Below are 17,242 nucleotides of genomic sequence, written 5' to 3'. Positions count from 1 at the left end.
GGTGCGAGGATTCGCTGGTTTCTGAGCCAGGACCGGAGGGTATGTATGCGTTATACATATTCCCAGGCCAGAGCCCATCCAGTGGGCGTGACCTTGCTGCATACAAGTGTATGGAGAGAGGTCACGCCCACTAGTCAGGCTGTGGCCAGGAATATATATAACGCACACATACCCTCCGGTCCTGGCTCAGAAACCAGCGAATCCTCGCACCACACAGTGCGTGCCCTGGGGGGATTCATAAGTCTGCAGTCACACAGAGTGAATGCAGATGTTTCGATTTGGACCGGACAGCCCCTTTAAGAATTCTTAATGCAAAAATTATAATATCAGAAGCTCCACTAAGTTTTCATAGAAATATTAAGCATGTTCATTTTTTCACCTACAGACAAGAGATTATACTGTATCTGATTCTTCATTATTTTACCTTTCAGCCAATATCTTTGTGCAGCTTGTGCAGTATGTCCTGTCTGAAATGTTTGTTCTTTATGTATTCCACAAGATAATTCATAAATATGTGAGCGTTGGGGGTCTGCCTGCTGAGACCTCAATGATCACAAGGGGTCCTAAAGTTCCATATATAAATGAAGAGGTATTTCGCATGTGTGTCCACAATCCATTCACCTCTAGCAGTCTATGACAGCGGTAGTGACATATGTGACAACCACTCCCATAGACAGTGAATGTAGTGTCAGTATTGCACGCAACAACTCCATTTACACTTTGTCCACGATGGTCCCAAAAATTGGTAGTCCAAAATATCACACATTTATCATCCATCATGTGGATAGATGATGTTTATGGGACACCCCTTTGCACATGAACTTTGTTGTGGTAATCTCTTAGCTCTGCTGATCTGGAAAGTCTGAAGATGAGGCTTTAAAATGGCAGCAGGGACCAGAACCGTTCTGCTTCATTTGTCTATCAATGTTCTCTGCTTCTTGTGTGACGCTAATCTCAGTACATCAGATCAATTGCTCCAGAACTTGTATCTAGGTCCTTTGATTTTGAGAAAGGAAAATTAAAACCAGCTAATCGAATTAGAAAAATGTTTGAAAAATGTATCAGAGTGCAAACCAGGACAATCCAAAACGACTTCCCAAAGTATTCTGTCTGAGTCTTAAATAAAAATCCATCTGCTTTGTAATTAGCTATTTTCTCTGATAGATTGTGCATCTTCACTTCCGAGGAGAAGAGGATCAGGACAAGACAGCCACAGGAACCTGTAATACAAGCACATGGACATATATGAATGTGCGGTACTGTAGGATAGTACTGTATTAGTACTCACACTTGAAGTGGTATCATGCTATATATATATAAAGTTTATTCTTATACTGAATTCAGAAATCATTTTATTTTTTTTTCTGCAAAAAAGGACCAATTTTCATCCATGTGCAATATTCCATTTTTAAGAGATTGTGGCCCATGTAATGTATCCGTTTTTATAATCTGTGCGACATCCATTAATCTCATCTGCAGGAAAGAACTGATGCAGATTTCCCAAATTTCTATATTACCATATTAAATATGTGCATTATTGCAATTTTTATATACAGTACGTTTCTGATGCATTTTTTTCCCATTCATTTAAATGGCTGAAAACGCTAATAACCCCTGAAAGGATTGAAAAGCTGCAGATTTATAAAAACAAAACAATCTGCAAGGTTAGTCAACAGCATGTGCATGAGATTTCAGAAACTTTATTCACTTTGCTGGTAATGTAAACACTAGGGTTGAGCGACTTTTAGTTTTTTAGGGTCGAGTCGGGTTTCGCGAAACCCGACTATCTCAAAAGTCGAGTGGAAACGGCCGATTATCACGAAAAGTCGGGGATCGACCGAAACACGAAACCCAATGCAAGTCAATGGGGGGAGCATAGTCGGCAGTGAGTGGAGGCCAGGAAAACACTTACAGTGCCCATTTTAATGGCAAAAACATCCATTCTTGTTACTGAAGCTTGTCAATCTTAATTTACCTTACAATAATAGTAAGGCATTGGAAATTGGGGGTCATTTGGCCAAAGTTGTGGGGGGTAGGGCTGGTTAAAGTATTTAGTGGGCCCAGGAAATCTGGAACACGTAACCGCAGTGGAGCAGGGAGAGGTAAGTATTTAAACTTTGCAAGTGCTGTGATCCTGAGCAAGCAGGGGGATCCCACTCGTTGGCATTGGCACTGGCACAGGGCCCCTCAAAGTTTGCACGGCGGGGGCGCCTCCCACCGGCAGCGACCCTTTTGCGTACTATGAGGGGGCCTGTGCCAGTGACGTTGCCAACGAGTATTCCCTCCCACCTGATGAAGGAACCTGCACTTTCATCTGCACCTTCCTCTTTGTCCCCGTGTAAGGTGGTATGGTATGCGGGAAGGGGAACCTGACTTTCGGCAGGGTCACATTCTGGCTGTGTAGCGTGCACAGGGAATGTAGCGTTCTGGGTCAATGTACCAGCAGACTCATCTATCAATGGCTGGGCAATGGGCAGGATGAGGAGGAAACACAGATATAGGCCCAAATAATAAAGTGGGCTAAATGCAATTCAAAATTGGTAACAGGACTAACCAGGGGGCATTGTTTTGTTCAGTGGAGTACAACTGTAATGAGAGGCTGACACAGTGAGTAGGCTCAAATCAGTAAGTAGGCTAAATGCAGTTCAAAATTGGTAACAGAAGTAAACAGGCGGCACTGGTTTGTTCAGTGTAGGAGAACATCAAGGAGCGGCAGACACCGTTAGTAGGGCCAACAAAACAAGTAGGCCAAATGCAGTGTTATATTAAAAACAATTTAACGAGAGCCTGAAGATAGAAGCTAGGGAAAGGCAACCTGGAGAATACCTTGGAGCGGAAGACACCGTTTGTAGAACCCAGACCCAACTTGTAGGCCTAATGCAGTGTTGTTTCAACAACTACTTTAACGAGAGCTTCAAGATCGAAGCTAGGGAGAGGCAACCTGGAGAACACCTTGGAGCGGCAGACACCGTCCCTACAACCCAGACCCAACTTGTAGGCCAAATGCAGTGTTGTTTCAACAACTACTTAACGAGAGCTTCAAGATCGAAGCTAGGGAGAGGCAACCTGGAGAACACCTTGGAGCGGCAGACACCGTCTCTACAACACAGACCCAATTTGTAGGCCTAATGCAGTGTTGTTTAAACAACTACTTAACAAGAGCTTCAAGATCGAAGCTAGGGAGAGGCAACCTGGAGAACACCTTGGAGCGGCAGACACCGTCTCTACAACACAGACCCAACTTGTAGGCCTAATGCAGTGTTGTTTCAACAACTACTTAACGAGAGCCTGAAAATGGAATTTCAGGACAGGAAACCTGGAGAACAGCATGGAGTGGCATACACCGTTAGTAGGCCCCAACCAAACTAGTAGCCCCACAGCAGTTGTTCGATTAAGAAACTATTTAACAAGAGCCTGAAAACTGAAGCTCAGGAAAGGCAACCAGGAGAACACCTTGGAGCGGCAAACACTGTTAGTAGGCCCCAACCAAACTAGTAGCCCCACTGCAGTTGTTCGATTAAAAAACTATTTAACAAGAGCCTGAAGATTGAAGCTCAGGAAAGGCAACCAGGAGAACACCTTGGAGCGGCAGACACCGTCTCTACAACCCAGACCCAACTTGTAGGCCTAATACAGTGTTGTTTCAACAACTACTTAACAAGAGCTTCAAGATAGAAGCGAGGGAGAGGCAACAGAGAGAAAATACCTTGGAGCGGAAGACTCAGTTTGTAGACCACAACGAAACTTGTGGCCCCAATGCAGTTTTATAATTCTGACAAGCTGAAAATCAGCCTTTTTTTTTTTTATTAGCGGACATCTGTATTAAGTGGCGCAGACAGACACTGCTAGTAGGCCTTACACCACAAAGTAGGCTCACTGCAGGATGAAAAAAAGTTACATGGGTACACGGTCGGCATTGGTGTGCTCAGCGGAGGACAAATGGAAGGAGGGACCGCAGACAGACTTAGTAGGCATAAAATTTTAAAAAATAGGCTCAAAGCAGTTTGAATTATCTTGCAGGGGTACACAGGCAGCATTGGTGTGGTCAGCGGAGGACAATTGGAAGGAGGGACCGCAGACAGACTTAGTAGGCCTAAAATAAAAAAAATTAGGCTCAATGCAGTTTGAATTATCTTGCAGGGGTTCACAGCATTGGTGTGGTCAGTGGAGGACAATTGGAAGGAGTGTCTGACACAGTTAGTACTCCCAAAAAATAAATAGATGTTAATGTCTCGCAAAACAACAAAACCAAAAAACAAAAGGGTGGCATATTTAGGTAGAGGGGTGGGCTCCTCTGCTGAGTTTCAGACATAGTAATTTGGCGCTAAGTATTTACTGGTATCAATATAGGACACTGACCCTGACTATTTTAACTAGCATCATACATGTCAACAAATTGGTATTGTCAGTGCCAGGCATTGAAGGATGTCAGCGCATAGACTAAACATTGGTGGAGCTGTGAGAGATAATTTTGCAAGTGGTAGAACAGTGTTTGAGCTGGGGGGGAAACTCTTGTGGCCGGTGGTACAGGCCCAGGGCCCCTCATGTTACAGCGGTGTGTCTAGCGTTGGTTGCGCGCCACCACCGCCAGAGACACTTTATTGTACTATGAGGGACCCAGTGGCAGTGCCGTCGACCAAAAGCGGGCACACCCACCTCTTCAGACAAACGGCACTCTCACGGGTGCTTGCGCCAAGTGGCGAGACCACGGCCCCGTGGGGGGAGTTAGCCCATTTAGGGAGGTGTAAACATGCTGGACAAACAGCTGCTGCAAATTAAGAGATTGGAACAGTCAGTAAGACCAGTCCACAAGCGAGGCCTTTTTATAGGAAAGCTAGGTGTCAGCCGGGAAAGGTGGGGCAAAATAATTCGAAATCCATGAGTGGTTCATTTTAATGAAGGTTAGATCATCAACATTTTGGGTAGCCAGATGAGTCCTTTTTTCGGTCAATATTGAACCAGCAGCACTGAATACTCTTTCTGATAGCACACTAGCTGCTGGGCAAGCAAGCTCCTGCAATGCATATTCTGCCAATTCAGGCCAGGTGTCTATTTTGGATGCCCAGTAATCAAATGGGAATGACGGTTGAGGGAGAACATCGATAAGGGATGAAAAATAGTTAGTAACCATACTGGACAAATGTTGTCTCCTGTCACTTTGAATTGATGCTGCAGTACCTGTCCTGTCTGCGGTCATTGCGAAATCACTCCACAACCTGGTCAGAAAACCCCTCTGTCCAATGCCACTTCTGATTTGTGCAACTCTAACACCTCTGCCCTGTTGCCCCCTGCAGCTCGTGTGAGAACCATCACTGGCGCTGTGTGCTGGGAATGCCTGAATCAAACGGTCTACAAGAGTTGCTTGTTTGGTTGCTAATATTTGTTTGAGGTTCTCATGTGGCATGATATTTTGCAATTTGCCTTTGTAGCGAGGATCAAGGAGGCAGGCCAACCAGTAATCGTCATTGGTCATCATTTTAATAATGCGTGGGTCCCTTTTGAGGATACGTAAGGCATAATCCGCCATGTGGGCCAAAGTTCCAGTTGTCAAATCTGCGGTTGTGCTGGGTTGAGGGGCAGTTTCAGGCAAATCTACGTCACTTGTCTCCCTCAAAAAACCTGAACCCGGCCTTGCAATGCCACCAGCTTCTATTGGCCCCGGAGAAGCTTCCTCATTCAAAAAATACTCATCCCCAGCATCCTCCTCCTATTCGCCCGCTACCTCGTCCTGTAGATTGCCCTGACTAGACAATGGCTGACTGTCATCAAGGCTATCCTCTTCTTCGGCTGCAGACGCCTGCTCCTTTATGTGCGTCAAACTTTGCATCAGCAGATGCATTAGGGGGATGCTCATGCTTATTATGGCGTTGTCTGCACTAACCAGCCATGTGCATTCCTCAAAACACTGAAATACTTGACACAGGTCTTGTACCTTCGACCACTGCACACCTGACAACTCCATGTCTGCCATCCAACTGCCTGCCCATGTATGTGTATCCTCCCACAAATACATAACAGCACGCTTCTGTTTGCACAGTCTCTGAAGCATGTGCAGTGTGGAGTTCCACCTTGTTGCAACGTCGATGATTAGGCGATGCTGGGGAAGGTTCAAAGACCACTGATGGTTCTGCATACGGCTGGAGTGTACGGGCGAACGGCGGATATGCGTGCAAAGTCTGCACACTTTGAGGAGCAGGTCGGGTAACCCCGGATAACTTTTCAAGAAGCACTGCACCACCAGGTTTAAGGTGTGAGCCAGGCAAGGAATGTGTTTCAGTTGGGAAAGGGCTATGGCAGCCATAAAATTCCTTCCGTTATCACTCACTACCTTGCCTGCCTCAAGATGTACAGTGCCCAGCCATGACTGAGTTTCTGTTTGCAAGAACTCGGACAGAACTTTCGCGGTGTGTCTGTTGTCGCCCAAACACTTCATTGCCAATACAGCCTGCTGACGCTTGCCACTAGCTGTCCCATAATGGGACACCTCGTGTGCAACAGTGGCAGCTGCGGATGGAGTGGTTGTGCGACTGCAGTCTGTGGACGAGCTCTCGCTTCTGCAGGAGGACGAGGAGGAGGAGGAGGAGGGGGGGCGAACGCCTACAGCTGTTGTGAAAGGCAATTCAGTATCACAATGGACATGGAGGTCAGAGCACATACAGTGATCTGACAATAACCCAAAATAATAGAACGAGCTCTGAGACGTGGGAACTCTGCAGACCGCAATCCCTGATCCTCTCCAAACACAACTAGAGGCAGCCGTGGATTGCGCCTAACGCTACCTATGCAACTCGGCACAGCCTGAGAAACTAACTAGCCTGAAGATAGAAAAAATAAGCCTACCTTGCCTCAGAGAAATACCCCAAAGGAAAAGGCAGCCCCCCACATATAATGACTGTGAGTAAGATGAAAAGACAAACGTAGGGATGAAATAGATTCAGCAAAGTGAGGCCCGATATTCTAGACAGAACGAGGATAGGAAAGATAACTTTGCGGTCTACACAAAACCCTAAAGAAAACCACGCAAAGGGGCAAAAAGACCCTCCGTACCGAACTAACGGCACGGAGGTACACCCTTTGCGTCCCAGAGCTTCCAGAAAAACAAATAGACAAGCTGGACAGAGAAAATAGCAACAAATAGCAAAGAAGCACTTAGCTATGCAGAGCAGCAGGCCACAGAAATGATCCAGAGAAACACAAGTCCAACACTGGAACATTGACAGGAAGCATGAATCAAAGCATTAGGTGGGGTTAAGTAGAGAAGCACCTAACGACCTCACCAGATCACCTGAGGGAGGAAACTCAGAAGCAGCAGTACCAGTTTCCTCCACAAACGGAAGCTCCCAGAGAGAATCAGCCGAAGTACCACTTGTGACCACAGGAGGGAGCTCTGCCACAGAATTCACAACAGTACCCCCCCTTGAGGAGGGGTCACCGAACCCTCACCAGAGCCCCCAGGCCGACCAGGATGAGCCACATGAAAGGCACGAACAAGATCGGGAGCATGGACATCAGAGGCAAAAACCCAGGAATTATCCTCCTGAGCATAACCCTTCCATTTAACCAGATACTGGAGTTTCCGTCTTGAAACACGAGAATCCAAAATCTTCTCCACAATATACTCCAATTCCCCCTCCACCAAAACCGGGGCAGGAGGGTCAACAGATGGAACCATAGGTGCCACGTATCTCCGCAACAATGACCTATGGAAGACGTTATGTATGAAAAAAGAATCTGGGAGGATCAGACGAAAAGACACAGGATTAATAACCTCAGAAATCCTATAAGGACCAATGAAACGAGGTTTAAACTTCGGAGAGGAAACCTTCATAGGAATATGACGAGAAGATAACCAAACCAGATCCCCAACACGAAGTCGGGGACCCACACGGCGTCTGCGATTAGTGAAACGTTGAGCCTTCTCCTGGGACAAGGTCAAATTGTCCACTACATGAGTCCAAATCTGCTGCAACCTGTCCACCACAGTATCCACACCGGGACAGTCCGAAGACTCAACCTGTCCTGAAGAGAAACGAGGATGGAACCCAGAATTGCAGAAAAATGGCGAAACCAAGGTAGCCGAGCTGGCCCGATTATTAAGGGCGAACTCAGCCAAAGGCAAAAAGGACACCCAGTCATCCTGATCGGCAGAAACAAAGCATCTCAGATAGGTTTCCAAGGTCTGATTGGTTCGTTCGGTCTGGTCATTAGTCTGAGGATGAAAAGCCGAGGAAAAAGACAAGTCAATGCCCATCCTATCACAAAAGGCTCGCCAAAACCTCGAAACAAACTGGGAACCTCTGTCAGAAACGATATTCTCTGGAATGCCATGCAAACGAACCACATGCTGGAAGAACAATGGCACCAAATCAGAGGAGGAAGGCAACTTGGACAAGGGTACCAGATGGACCATCTTAGAAAAGCGATCACAGACCACCCAAATGACTGACATCTTTTGAGAGACAGGAAGATCTGAAATAAAATCCATAGAGATATGTGTCCAAGGTCTCTTTGGGACCGGCAAGGGTAAAAGCAACCCACTGGCACGAGAACAGCAGGGCTTAGCCCGAGCACAAATCCCACAGGACTGCACAAAAGAACGCACATCCCGCGACAGAGACGGCCACCAAAAGGATCTAGCCACTAACTCTCTGGTACCAAAGATTCCAGGATGACCAGCCAACACCGAACAATGAACCTCAGAGATCACTTTATTTGTCCACCTATCCGGGACAAACAGTTTCTCCGCTGGACAACGATCAGGTTTATTAGCCTGAAATTTTTGCAGCACCCGCCGCAAATCAGGGGAGATGGCAGACACAATTACTCCTTCCTTGAGGATACCCGCCGGCTCAGATAAACCCGGAGAGTCGGGCACAAAACTCCTAGACAGAGCATCCGCCTTCACATTTTTAGAGCCCGGAAGGTACGAAATCACAAAGTCAAAACGGGAGAAAAACAGCGACCAACGAGCCTGTCTAGGATTCAAACGCTTAGCAGACTCGAGATAAGTCAGGTTCTTATGATCAGTCAATACCACCACGCGATGCTTAGCTCCTTCAAGCCAATGACGCCACTCCTCGAATGCCCACTTCATGGCCAGCAACTCTCGGTTGCCCACATCATAATTCCGCTCAGCAGGCGAAAACTTCCTGGAAAAAAAAGCGCATGGTTTCATCACTGAACAATTAGAACCTCTCTGCGACAAAACAGCCCCTGCTCCAATCTCAGAAGCATCAACCTCGACCTGGAACGGAAGAGAAACATCAGGTTGACACAACACAGGGGCAGAAGAAAAACGACGCTTCAACTCTTGAAAAGCTTCCACAGCAGCAGAAGACCAATTGACCAAATCAGCACCCTTCTTGGTCAAATCGGTCAATGGTTTGGCAATACTAGAAAAATTGCAGATGAAGCGACGATAAAATTTAGCAAAACCCAGGAACTTTTGCAGACTTTTCAGAGATGATGTTTTTTTCCCCTTTCCCCCTCCCCCCCCTTTTCTCCCCCCCTTTTCCCTTCTTCTTTTACAGATAAGTCTGTGATTTGGCACCCTGGGAACAGACGGAGGCCGTTATTGTGTAAATTCTCCCCTCTTTTTGGGTGTTTTTTCCTCCCTGTGTTCCTTGTCTGTCAAAATTGCTATGTAACCATTGTTTGTTAGCAGTGAATGTAGTTGCCATGGATTTGGCTATGTCTGCGGTTAGCCTGTGAGCGCAGGCGCAGTGTCGCGTGTGGGCGGACCTGGAGACCCTGGCGCTGATACGCTGTGGTGTCTCCGGTGTCGGCCATGCGGTGTTCGCTGTGCCTTCTCTCTCCGGCGCCGGCGCCTGGCCTGTGATGTCTGGCGCGTGCGCGCTGGGCGGCACCACGGGGGCGGTCACATGATCGGCCGTGTGGTGTGCTTCGTGCGCATGCGCCGGCGTTCTATGGCCATGTGGATTTTCTCCTGCAGGTTGGTTATCATTGGAGGGTCATAGACTTTGCGCCCTTTTCTCTAACGCTTGGTGATTGGACAAGGAAGGGGTTTGCCCTATCAAATGCATATGATTGGATGAAGCCTCACCATGACAACGGAGCAACGAACACAGCTATTGGCCTGTGAAGGGATGCTATGTTTTTTGTACTGTTTCTGTATATATTTTCTGTTATGGGTTATGTGATTGGGGTATTATTGGGTCTGTGATTAGATGTCGAAAGTGATTTAAGCACTAATTTTTATGTTTATGTATATTTAATAAAGGCCGCCCCTTGATGGTGATTGGTGCCCATGTGGGCTCCACACTATTTAAAGATGGCCATTACTGAGATTGTGTGTACTTGACAAAGGCCACCATGGCCGAAACGTTGTAACCTTTGATGGCAGAATAAATCGTTTCTTGGATCTCTATCACCCGGTATGGATGCTGCTCTTCTTTTCTATTTGTGATTATTTGGTCCGATTGGATCCTTGGACTTTGGAGCGTGCATCCTCCAAGCTGAGTGCTGATGGTTGATTTTCTTATATTTGACTGTTGTGGATCCTAACCAGCGTGCACCAGATTGAGGCTATGGAGCCTGTTACCAATCCAGAGGTGGGTGAACTGGATACTGCCTTAACTTTCTCATACACAGAGGAGGACGCAATACGGATTTTATCCGGTACCTCTAGTGACCATGCTTTTTTAAGTAAGCCTACGGCTGATATGATATGTAAAAGACATGAGAGTGAGAAGAGAAGGTCGTTCTCTTTTGAGTTGCATGTGACTACACTCACTGAATACTATAAGGCCCGTAGGATTCCTCATGGCCTACGCCCACACCTACGTCCGACTTTGTTGGTGGACAATGTTCAATTTTGCAACAAGTTTGAGTCAATCACTAACAAATTTTCATTTGATCTGATGCTCCTGAATATAGAGTTTCTCCGTAAGGAGATGGAGCTGATCAAGACATCTGTGATTGATTTAGAGCAACAATTGACCGGCTTGATGTCTGTGCAAGAATTGGAAACTTACAAACACAAACTGGAGGAAAATCTTGTTAAATTCCGGAGTGATATCGAGAAAACAAAAAGATCAAAATGGTTCCGCGATATGGAGGATTATAAGTCGGGTCGAATTTTTTCATGGCATCCGGGTACACAATTATCATTTAATAATAGGAGATCTAGACCTCTACAGCAGAAAAGGAGAAGGAGACCTCAGGAGAGGGATCCACAGAGGTTTGGGTTTACCACGGCAGAGTCTGATTCGACGGATGATTCTAACATGGGGGCTGCTTCTTCTTCCTCTTCGAGTTTTTTAGGGGCCAAACAATTGGCCATAACAGCAACAAAAGGAGGTACCGGAGAGGGGGGAGGAAGCACAAGAGATGGCGGCATGAGCAGAGAACGGAGGAAGTTTCACAGGTCCCCCATGAGGACACGGAACATGGACGAATGGCGGAAAGCGAATTGAATCGTAATGAACTGGTGGTAAATATATCATCTGTGCAGTTGTCAGAAATTGAACATAATATGTTGTCTAAGGGCTTGTCTTTTTGTCCGAAGAATTCTCCTGACTGGTTCCAGATTGAATGTGATTTGTTTGCCTTCTATAGAAGGTTGCGGCTTACCTCTTATTTTTCTGAGATACACCAGGGTGGTGATGAACCCACGGAGGGGGCTATGGGGGGTTTTACGCTTAAAGGAGCTGGGTTATTCAACAAAAGCTCTTTTCAACCCCAGGTGAAGAATCAATTTGTGGAGTCTTATATTACTCTGGTGGAGAGGGACATTAAGAAATTAAGAGAGAAATTTCATAATGGTGGATTTAACAACTTATCCAGTGCGGAAAGACATGCCTTGGACTGTCTCTCCAAGAATACTGCGCTTACAGTGAAACCGGCCGATAAAGGCGGTGCGGTAGTGATTATGGACACTGTGAAATATAAGACTGAAATTATGACTCAATTGTCTGATACTGCGGTTTATAAAAAGTTGAAATGTGATCCTACTGCTATTTTCCAGAGAGAGTTGCAGCTTCTGATCGATGAATCCTTAAACAATGGACTCATCGATCAGAAGCTGTCGGAATATTTGTTTGTTAGTGCGCCTATTACCCCAGTTCTGTACACATTGCCCAAGATACATAAGGATTTACTAAATCCCCCTGGGCGCCCTATTGTATCGGGTCGGGGGTCGATGTGTAATAAGGTTGCAATCTTTCTGGATAGAATTTTACGTGTTTTTTCGACTTCAGCCCGTTCCTATATTAGGGACACAAATGATTTTTTGGTGAAATTGAGTACCATCTCTGTGGGTGCCTCTACGTTTTTGGTTTCTTTCGATGTTGGTGTGACGCTATCGGGCTCGGATGTGCCCCCGGATTGTGCACAGTTGGTCCTCACACTGCTGGAGTTCATCCTCGGGAGGAATTTTTTCCTCTTTGGGGATGAGTACTACCAGCAGTTACGGGGTACCGCCATGGGGTCCAATGTGGCCCCCACTTATGCTAACATCTACATGGCGGTACTCGGGGACCAACATGTGTACAGATCCATCTTCTGGCGGCACGTCCGGGCCTGGTGGCACTACATCGATGACATTTTTTGTGTATGGGAAGGTAGCCATGAGTGCCTCCTTGACTTCTTGGCGGAGCTCAATGGTATACACCCGGAGTTAAAATTCACGATGACTTGTTCGGTTGACCAGGTACAATTTTTGGACACTTTGGTCTATAAAAAAGATGATAAACTTTGGACTGATTTATTTACAAAAGTGACTGACAGGAACAGTCTTTTGTGTTATGATTGCTACCATCCAAGACGTATGATGGACTCACTACCTTGGAGCCAGCTGATTCGGGTACGAAGAATAGTTACTGACACAGAGATGTGTGACACAAGACTTGACGAAATGTGTGATAAATTTATTCAGAGAGGGTATCCAAAGGTGAAGGTGTTGGGTCATAGGGACAAGGCGATCAGATTGACTAATGATGACCTACAGACTCATAACAGGAGGGATAAACCAAAACGAGTGCCGTTTGTCTCTACGTATTGTCCAGCCAGTAATGGTATTGCCAATATTCTCAATAAACATTGGGGGATATTACATAGGGGTTTGCCCCACATTCAAGATTTTAGTCCACGCCCTATATTGTCGTATAGACGAGGGCGTAACTTGAGAGATCGTTTGGTGAAATCCGACATTGGGCCAGGCAAGGTTACCATCCAGACGACATTTTGTCCTCCTCGGATGGGTAACTTTCCGTCTCAATTGTGCTTGCTGTGGAAATATGCTTAAGGGTGACAGCTTTTGTCACCCTCGTACTGGTAAAAAAATTATGATTAACGAACGGTACACATGTTCATCAAAATTTGTTATCTATTTAATAGTGTGCCCATGTGGACTAATGTACGTTGGTGAAACAACGAGAGAAATAAGAACAATGATAAGCAAGCACAAGAGTACGATACGTACAAATTTACAGGATTTACCAATTCCAAAGCATTTTAGTGAATGTAGACATTCCATCAATCAGCTGCGTTTTAGAGTCATTGATGGGGTTCCTGCTCTGAGGAGAGGGGGTGACAGGACACTCAAATTGAAACAGAAGGAGTTGAGGTGGATCTCAGTATTAGAGACGCTACAGCCCAAAGGCCTTAATGTAGATTATAACCTACAGATTTGCATGACATAGTTGAACAACATAGTTGAATAGATGGATATCTGGATAGATATATGAGATAGGTTGTAGATTCAGTCTCAATTAATGATGTTCTTGCTCCCCCGTACTCATTTAGGGTATGTGTTTCCCCTCTGTGTATTTTTAATTGTGCGCTATTTTTGCAATTTCTGCAAATTTTATTAATTTTGATATTTCTCTTCCCCTTTTTTCCCCTTCCCCCCCCCTTTTTCTCCCCCCCTTTTCCCTTCTTCTTTTACAGATAAGTCTGTGATTTGGCACCCTGGGAACAGACGGAGGCCGTCTACTAGTCTACTAGTGTAGACTAGTGGCCCTTTTAGAAGAAAAGGTGCGGGGTCTGGAAGAAAGAATAGCAACTTTGAAACTCATCAAAGAGAATGAAGACTTTCTAGACAGAACAGAAGCATCTCTACTGGTCACAGAAGGTGCAAAAAGTGTCAGAGAACCTCCAAAAGCAGATGAGTGGAAGCATGTGACCAAAAGAAGCAAGAAGACCATGGAGAAATCACCAACCACACAACTGAAGAACCGATATCAAATCTTTGTAGAGGATGAAGATGGCACACCCAAGAATGAAGCAATACCAGCAAGCAAAAAAGAAAAGGGCACACAGCAACAAGTGACAGCAAAAAGTACAGCCAAGAAGCAACGAAGAGTGGTGGTGGTGGGAGACTCACTACTGAGAGGCACAGAAGCAGCCATCTGCAGACCGGACATAACTGCAAGAGAAGTATGCTGCCTTCCAGGTGCGATGATCAAGGATGTGACCGATAGGATACCAAAGCTCTTCAGCTCCAAGGACGTCCACCCATTTCTTCTGATACATGTTGGCACCAATGACACGGCAAGGAAGGACCTACCGACAATCTGCAAGGACTTTGAAGAGTTGGGGAAGAAAGTGAAGGAACTGGATGCACAGGTAGTTTTTTCTTCTATCCTTCCAGTAGACGGGCATGGCACCAGGAGATGGAACAGGATCCTTGATGCAAACAACTGGCTAAGACGATGGTGCAGACAACAAGGATTCGGATTCCTGGACCACGGTGTGAATTACTTGTACGATGGACTCCTCGCCAGAGACGGACTACACCTCAACAAACCTGGGAAACACACATTCGCCAGAAGACTCGCTACACTCATCAGGAGGGCGTTAAACTAGAAGAAGAGGGGACGGGAAGAAAAACATTAGACTCGAACAAAGACGACCCAGGAAAACATACTCAGAAGGGAGGTAAGAACATTTCTAAAACAATCCACAGTGAGGAGATTGGAACAAAACAAAATCCTCTGAACTGCATGCTCGCAAACGCCAGAAGCCTGACAAACAAGATGGAAGAACTAGAAGCAGAAATATCTACAGGTAACTTTGACATAGTGGGAATAACCGAGACATGGTTAGATGAAAGCTATGACTGGGCAGTTAACTTACAGGGTTACAGTCTGTTTAGAAAGGATCGTAAAAATCGGAGAGGAGGAGGGGTTTGTCTCTATGTAAAGTCTTGTCTAAAGTCCACTTTAAGGGAGGATATTAGCGAAGGGAATGAGGATGTCGAGTCCATATGGGTTGAAATTCATGGAGGGAAAAATGGTAACAAAATTCTCATTGGGGTCTGTTACAAACCCACAAATATAACAGAAACCATGGAAAGTCTACTTCTAAAGCAGATAGATGAAGCTGCAACCCATAATGAGGTCCTGGTTATGGGGGACTTTAACTACCCGGATATTAACTGGGAAACAGAAACCTGTGAAACCCATAAAGGCAACAGGTTTCTGCTAATAACCAAGAAAAATTATCTTTCACAATTGGTGCAGAATCCAACCAGAGGAGCAGCACTTTTAGACGTAATACTGTCTAATAGACCTGACAGAATAACAAATCTGCAGGTGGTTGGGCATTTAGGAAATAGCGACCACAATATTGTGCAGTTTCACCTGTCTTTCACTAGGGGGACTTGTCAGGGAGTCACAAAAACATTGAACTTTAGGAAGGCAAAGTTTGAACAGCTTAGAGATGCCCTTAATCTGGTAGACTGGGACAATATCCTCAGAAATGAGAATACAGATAATAAATGGGAAATGTTTAAGAACATCCTAAATAGGCAGTGTAAGCGGTTTATACCTTGTGGGAATAAAAGGACTAGAAATAGGAAAAACCCAATGTGGCTAAACAAAGAAGTAAGACAGGCAATTAACAGTAAAAAGAAAGCATTTGCACTACTAAAGCAGGATGGCACCATTGAAGCTCTAAAAAACTATAGGGAGAAAAATACTTTATCTAAAAAACTAATTAAAGCTGCCAAAAAGGAAACAGAGAAGCACATTGCTAAGGAGAGTAAAACTAATCCCAAACTGTTCTTCAACTATATCAATAGTAAAAGAATAAAAACTGAAAATGTAGGCCCCTTAAAAAATAGTGAGGAAAGAATGGTTGTAGATGACGAGGAAAAAGCTAACATATTAAACACCTTCTTCTCCACGGTATTCACGGTGGAAAATGAAATGCTAGGTGAAATCCCAAGAAACAATGAAAACCCTATATTAAGGGTCACCAATCTAACCCAAGAAGAGGTGCGAAACCGGCTAAATAAGATTAAAATAGATAAATCTTCGGGTCCGGATGGCATACACCCACGAGTACTAAGAGAACTAAGTAATGTAATAGATAAACCATTATTTCTTATTTTTAGGGACTCTATAGCGACAGGGTCTGTTCCGCAGGACTGGCGCATAGCAAATGTGGTGCCAATATTCAAAAAGGGCTCTAAAAGTGAACCTGGAAATTATAGGCCAGTAAGTCTAACCTCTATTGTTGGTAAAATATTTGAAGGGTTTCTGAGGGATGTTATTCTGGATTATCTCAATGAGAATAACTGTTTAACTCCATATCAGCATGGGTTTATGAGAAATCGCTCCTGTCAAACCAATCTAATCAGTTTTTATGAAGAGGTAAGCTATAGGCTGGACCACGGTGAGTCATTGGACGTGGTAAATCTCGATTTTTCCAAAGCGTTTGATACCGTGCCGCACAAGAGGTTGGTACACAAAATGAGAATGCTTGGTCTGGGGGAAAATGTGTGTAAATGGGTTAGTAACTGGCTTAGTGATAGAAAGCAGAGGGTGGTTATAAATGGTATAGTCTCTAACTGGGTCGCTGTGACCAGTGGGGTACCGCAGGGGTCAGTATTGGGACCTGTTCTCTTCAACATATTCATTAATGATCTGGTAGAAGGTTTACACAGTAAAATATCGATATTTGCAGATGATACAAAACTATGTAAAGCAGTTAATATAAGAGAAGATAGTATTCTGCTACAGATGGATCTGGATAAGTTGGAAACTTGGGCTGAAAGGTGGCAGATGAGGTTTAACAATGATAAATGTAAGGTTATACACATGGGAAGAGGGAATCAATATCACCATTACACACTGAACGGGAAACCACTGGGTAAATCTGACAGGGAGAAGGACTTGGGGATCCTAGTTAATGATAAACTTACCTGGAGCAGCCAGTGCCAGGCAGCAGCTGCCAAGGCAAACAGGATCATGGGGTGCATTAAAAGAGGTCTGGATAC

General features: G+C 45.2%; 1 protein-coding gene across 1 annotated transcript in view; it reads right to left on the bottom strand.

The window, feature by feature from the left end:
• Positions 1-269: 269 nt before the first annotated feature.
• The window catches only part of LOC138638315 (clarin-1-like), an 84,464-nt gene continuing 67,491 nt past the window's right edge, over positions 270-17,242 (bottom strand). The window contains exon 3 of the mRNA XM_069727522.1: positions 270-1,220. Within this exon, the coding sequence (XP_069583623.1) occupies positions 955-1,220 (266 nt within the window). The 3' untranslated portion in view covers positions 270-954. The remainder of the gene's footprint in view (positions 1,221-17,242) is intronic.

This window comes from Ranitomeya imitator, chromosome 5, assembly GCF_032444005.1.
Source record: "Ranitomeya imitator isolate aRanImi1 chromosome 5, aRanImi1.pri, whole genome shotgun sequence".
In the NCBI taxonomy this organism is placed as follows: Eukaryota; Metazoa; Chordata; class Amphibia; order Anura; family Dendrobatidae; genus Ranitomeya; species Ranitomeya imitator.
The sequence above is the reverse complement of the archived record's forward strand: the minus strand, read 5'-3'. Positions and strand labels throughout refer to the sequence as shown.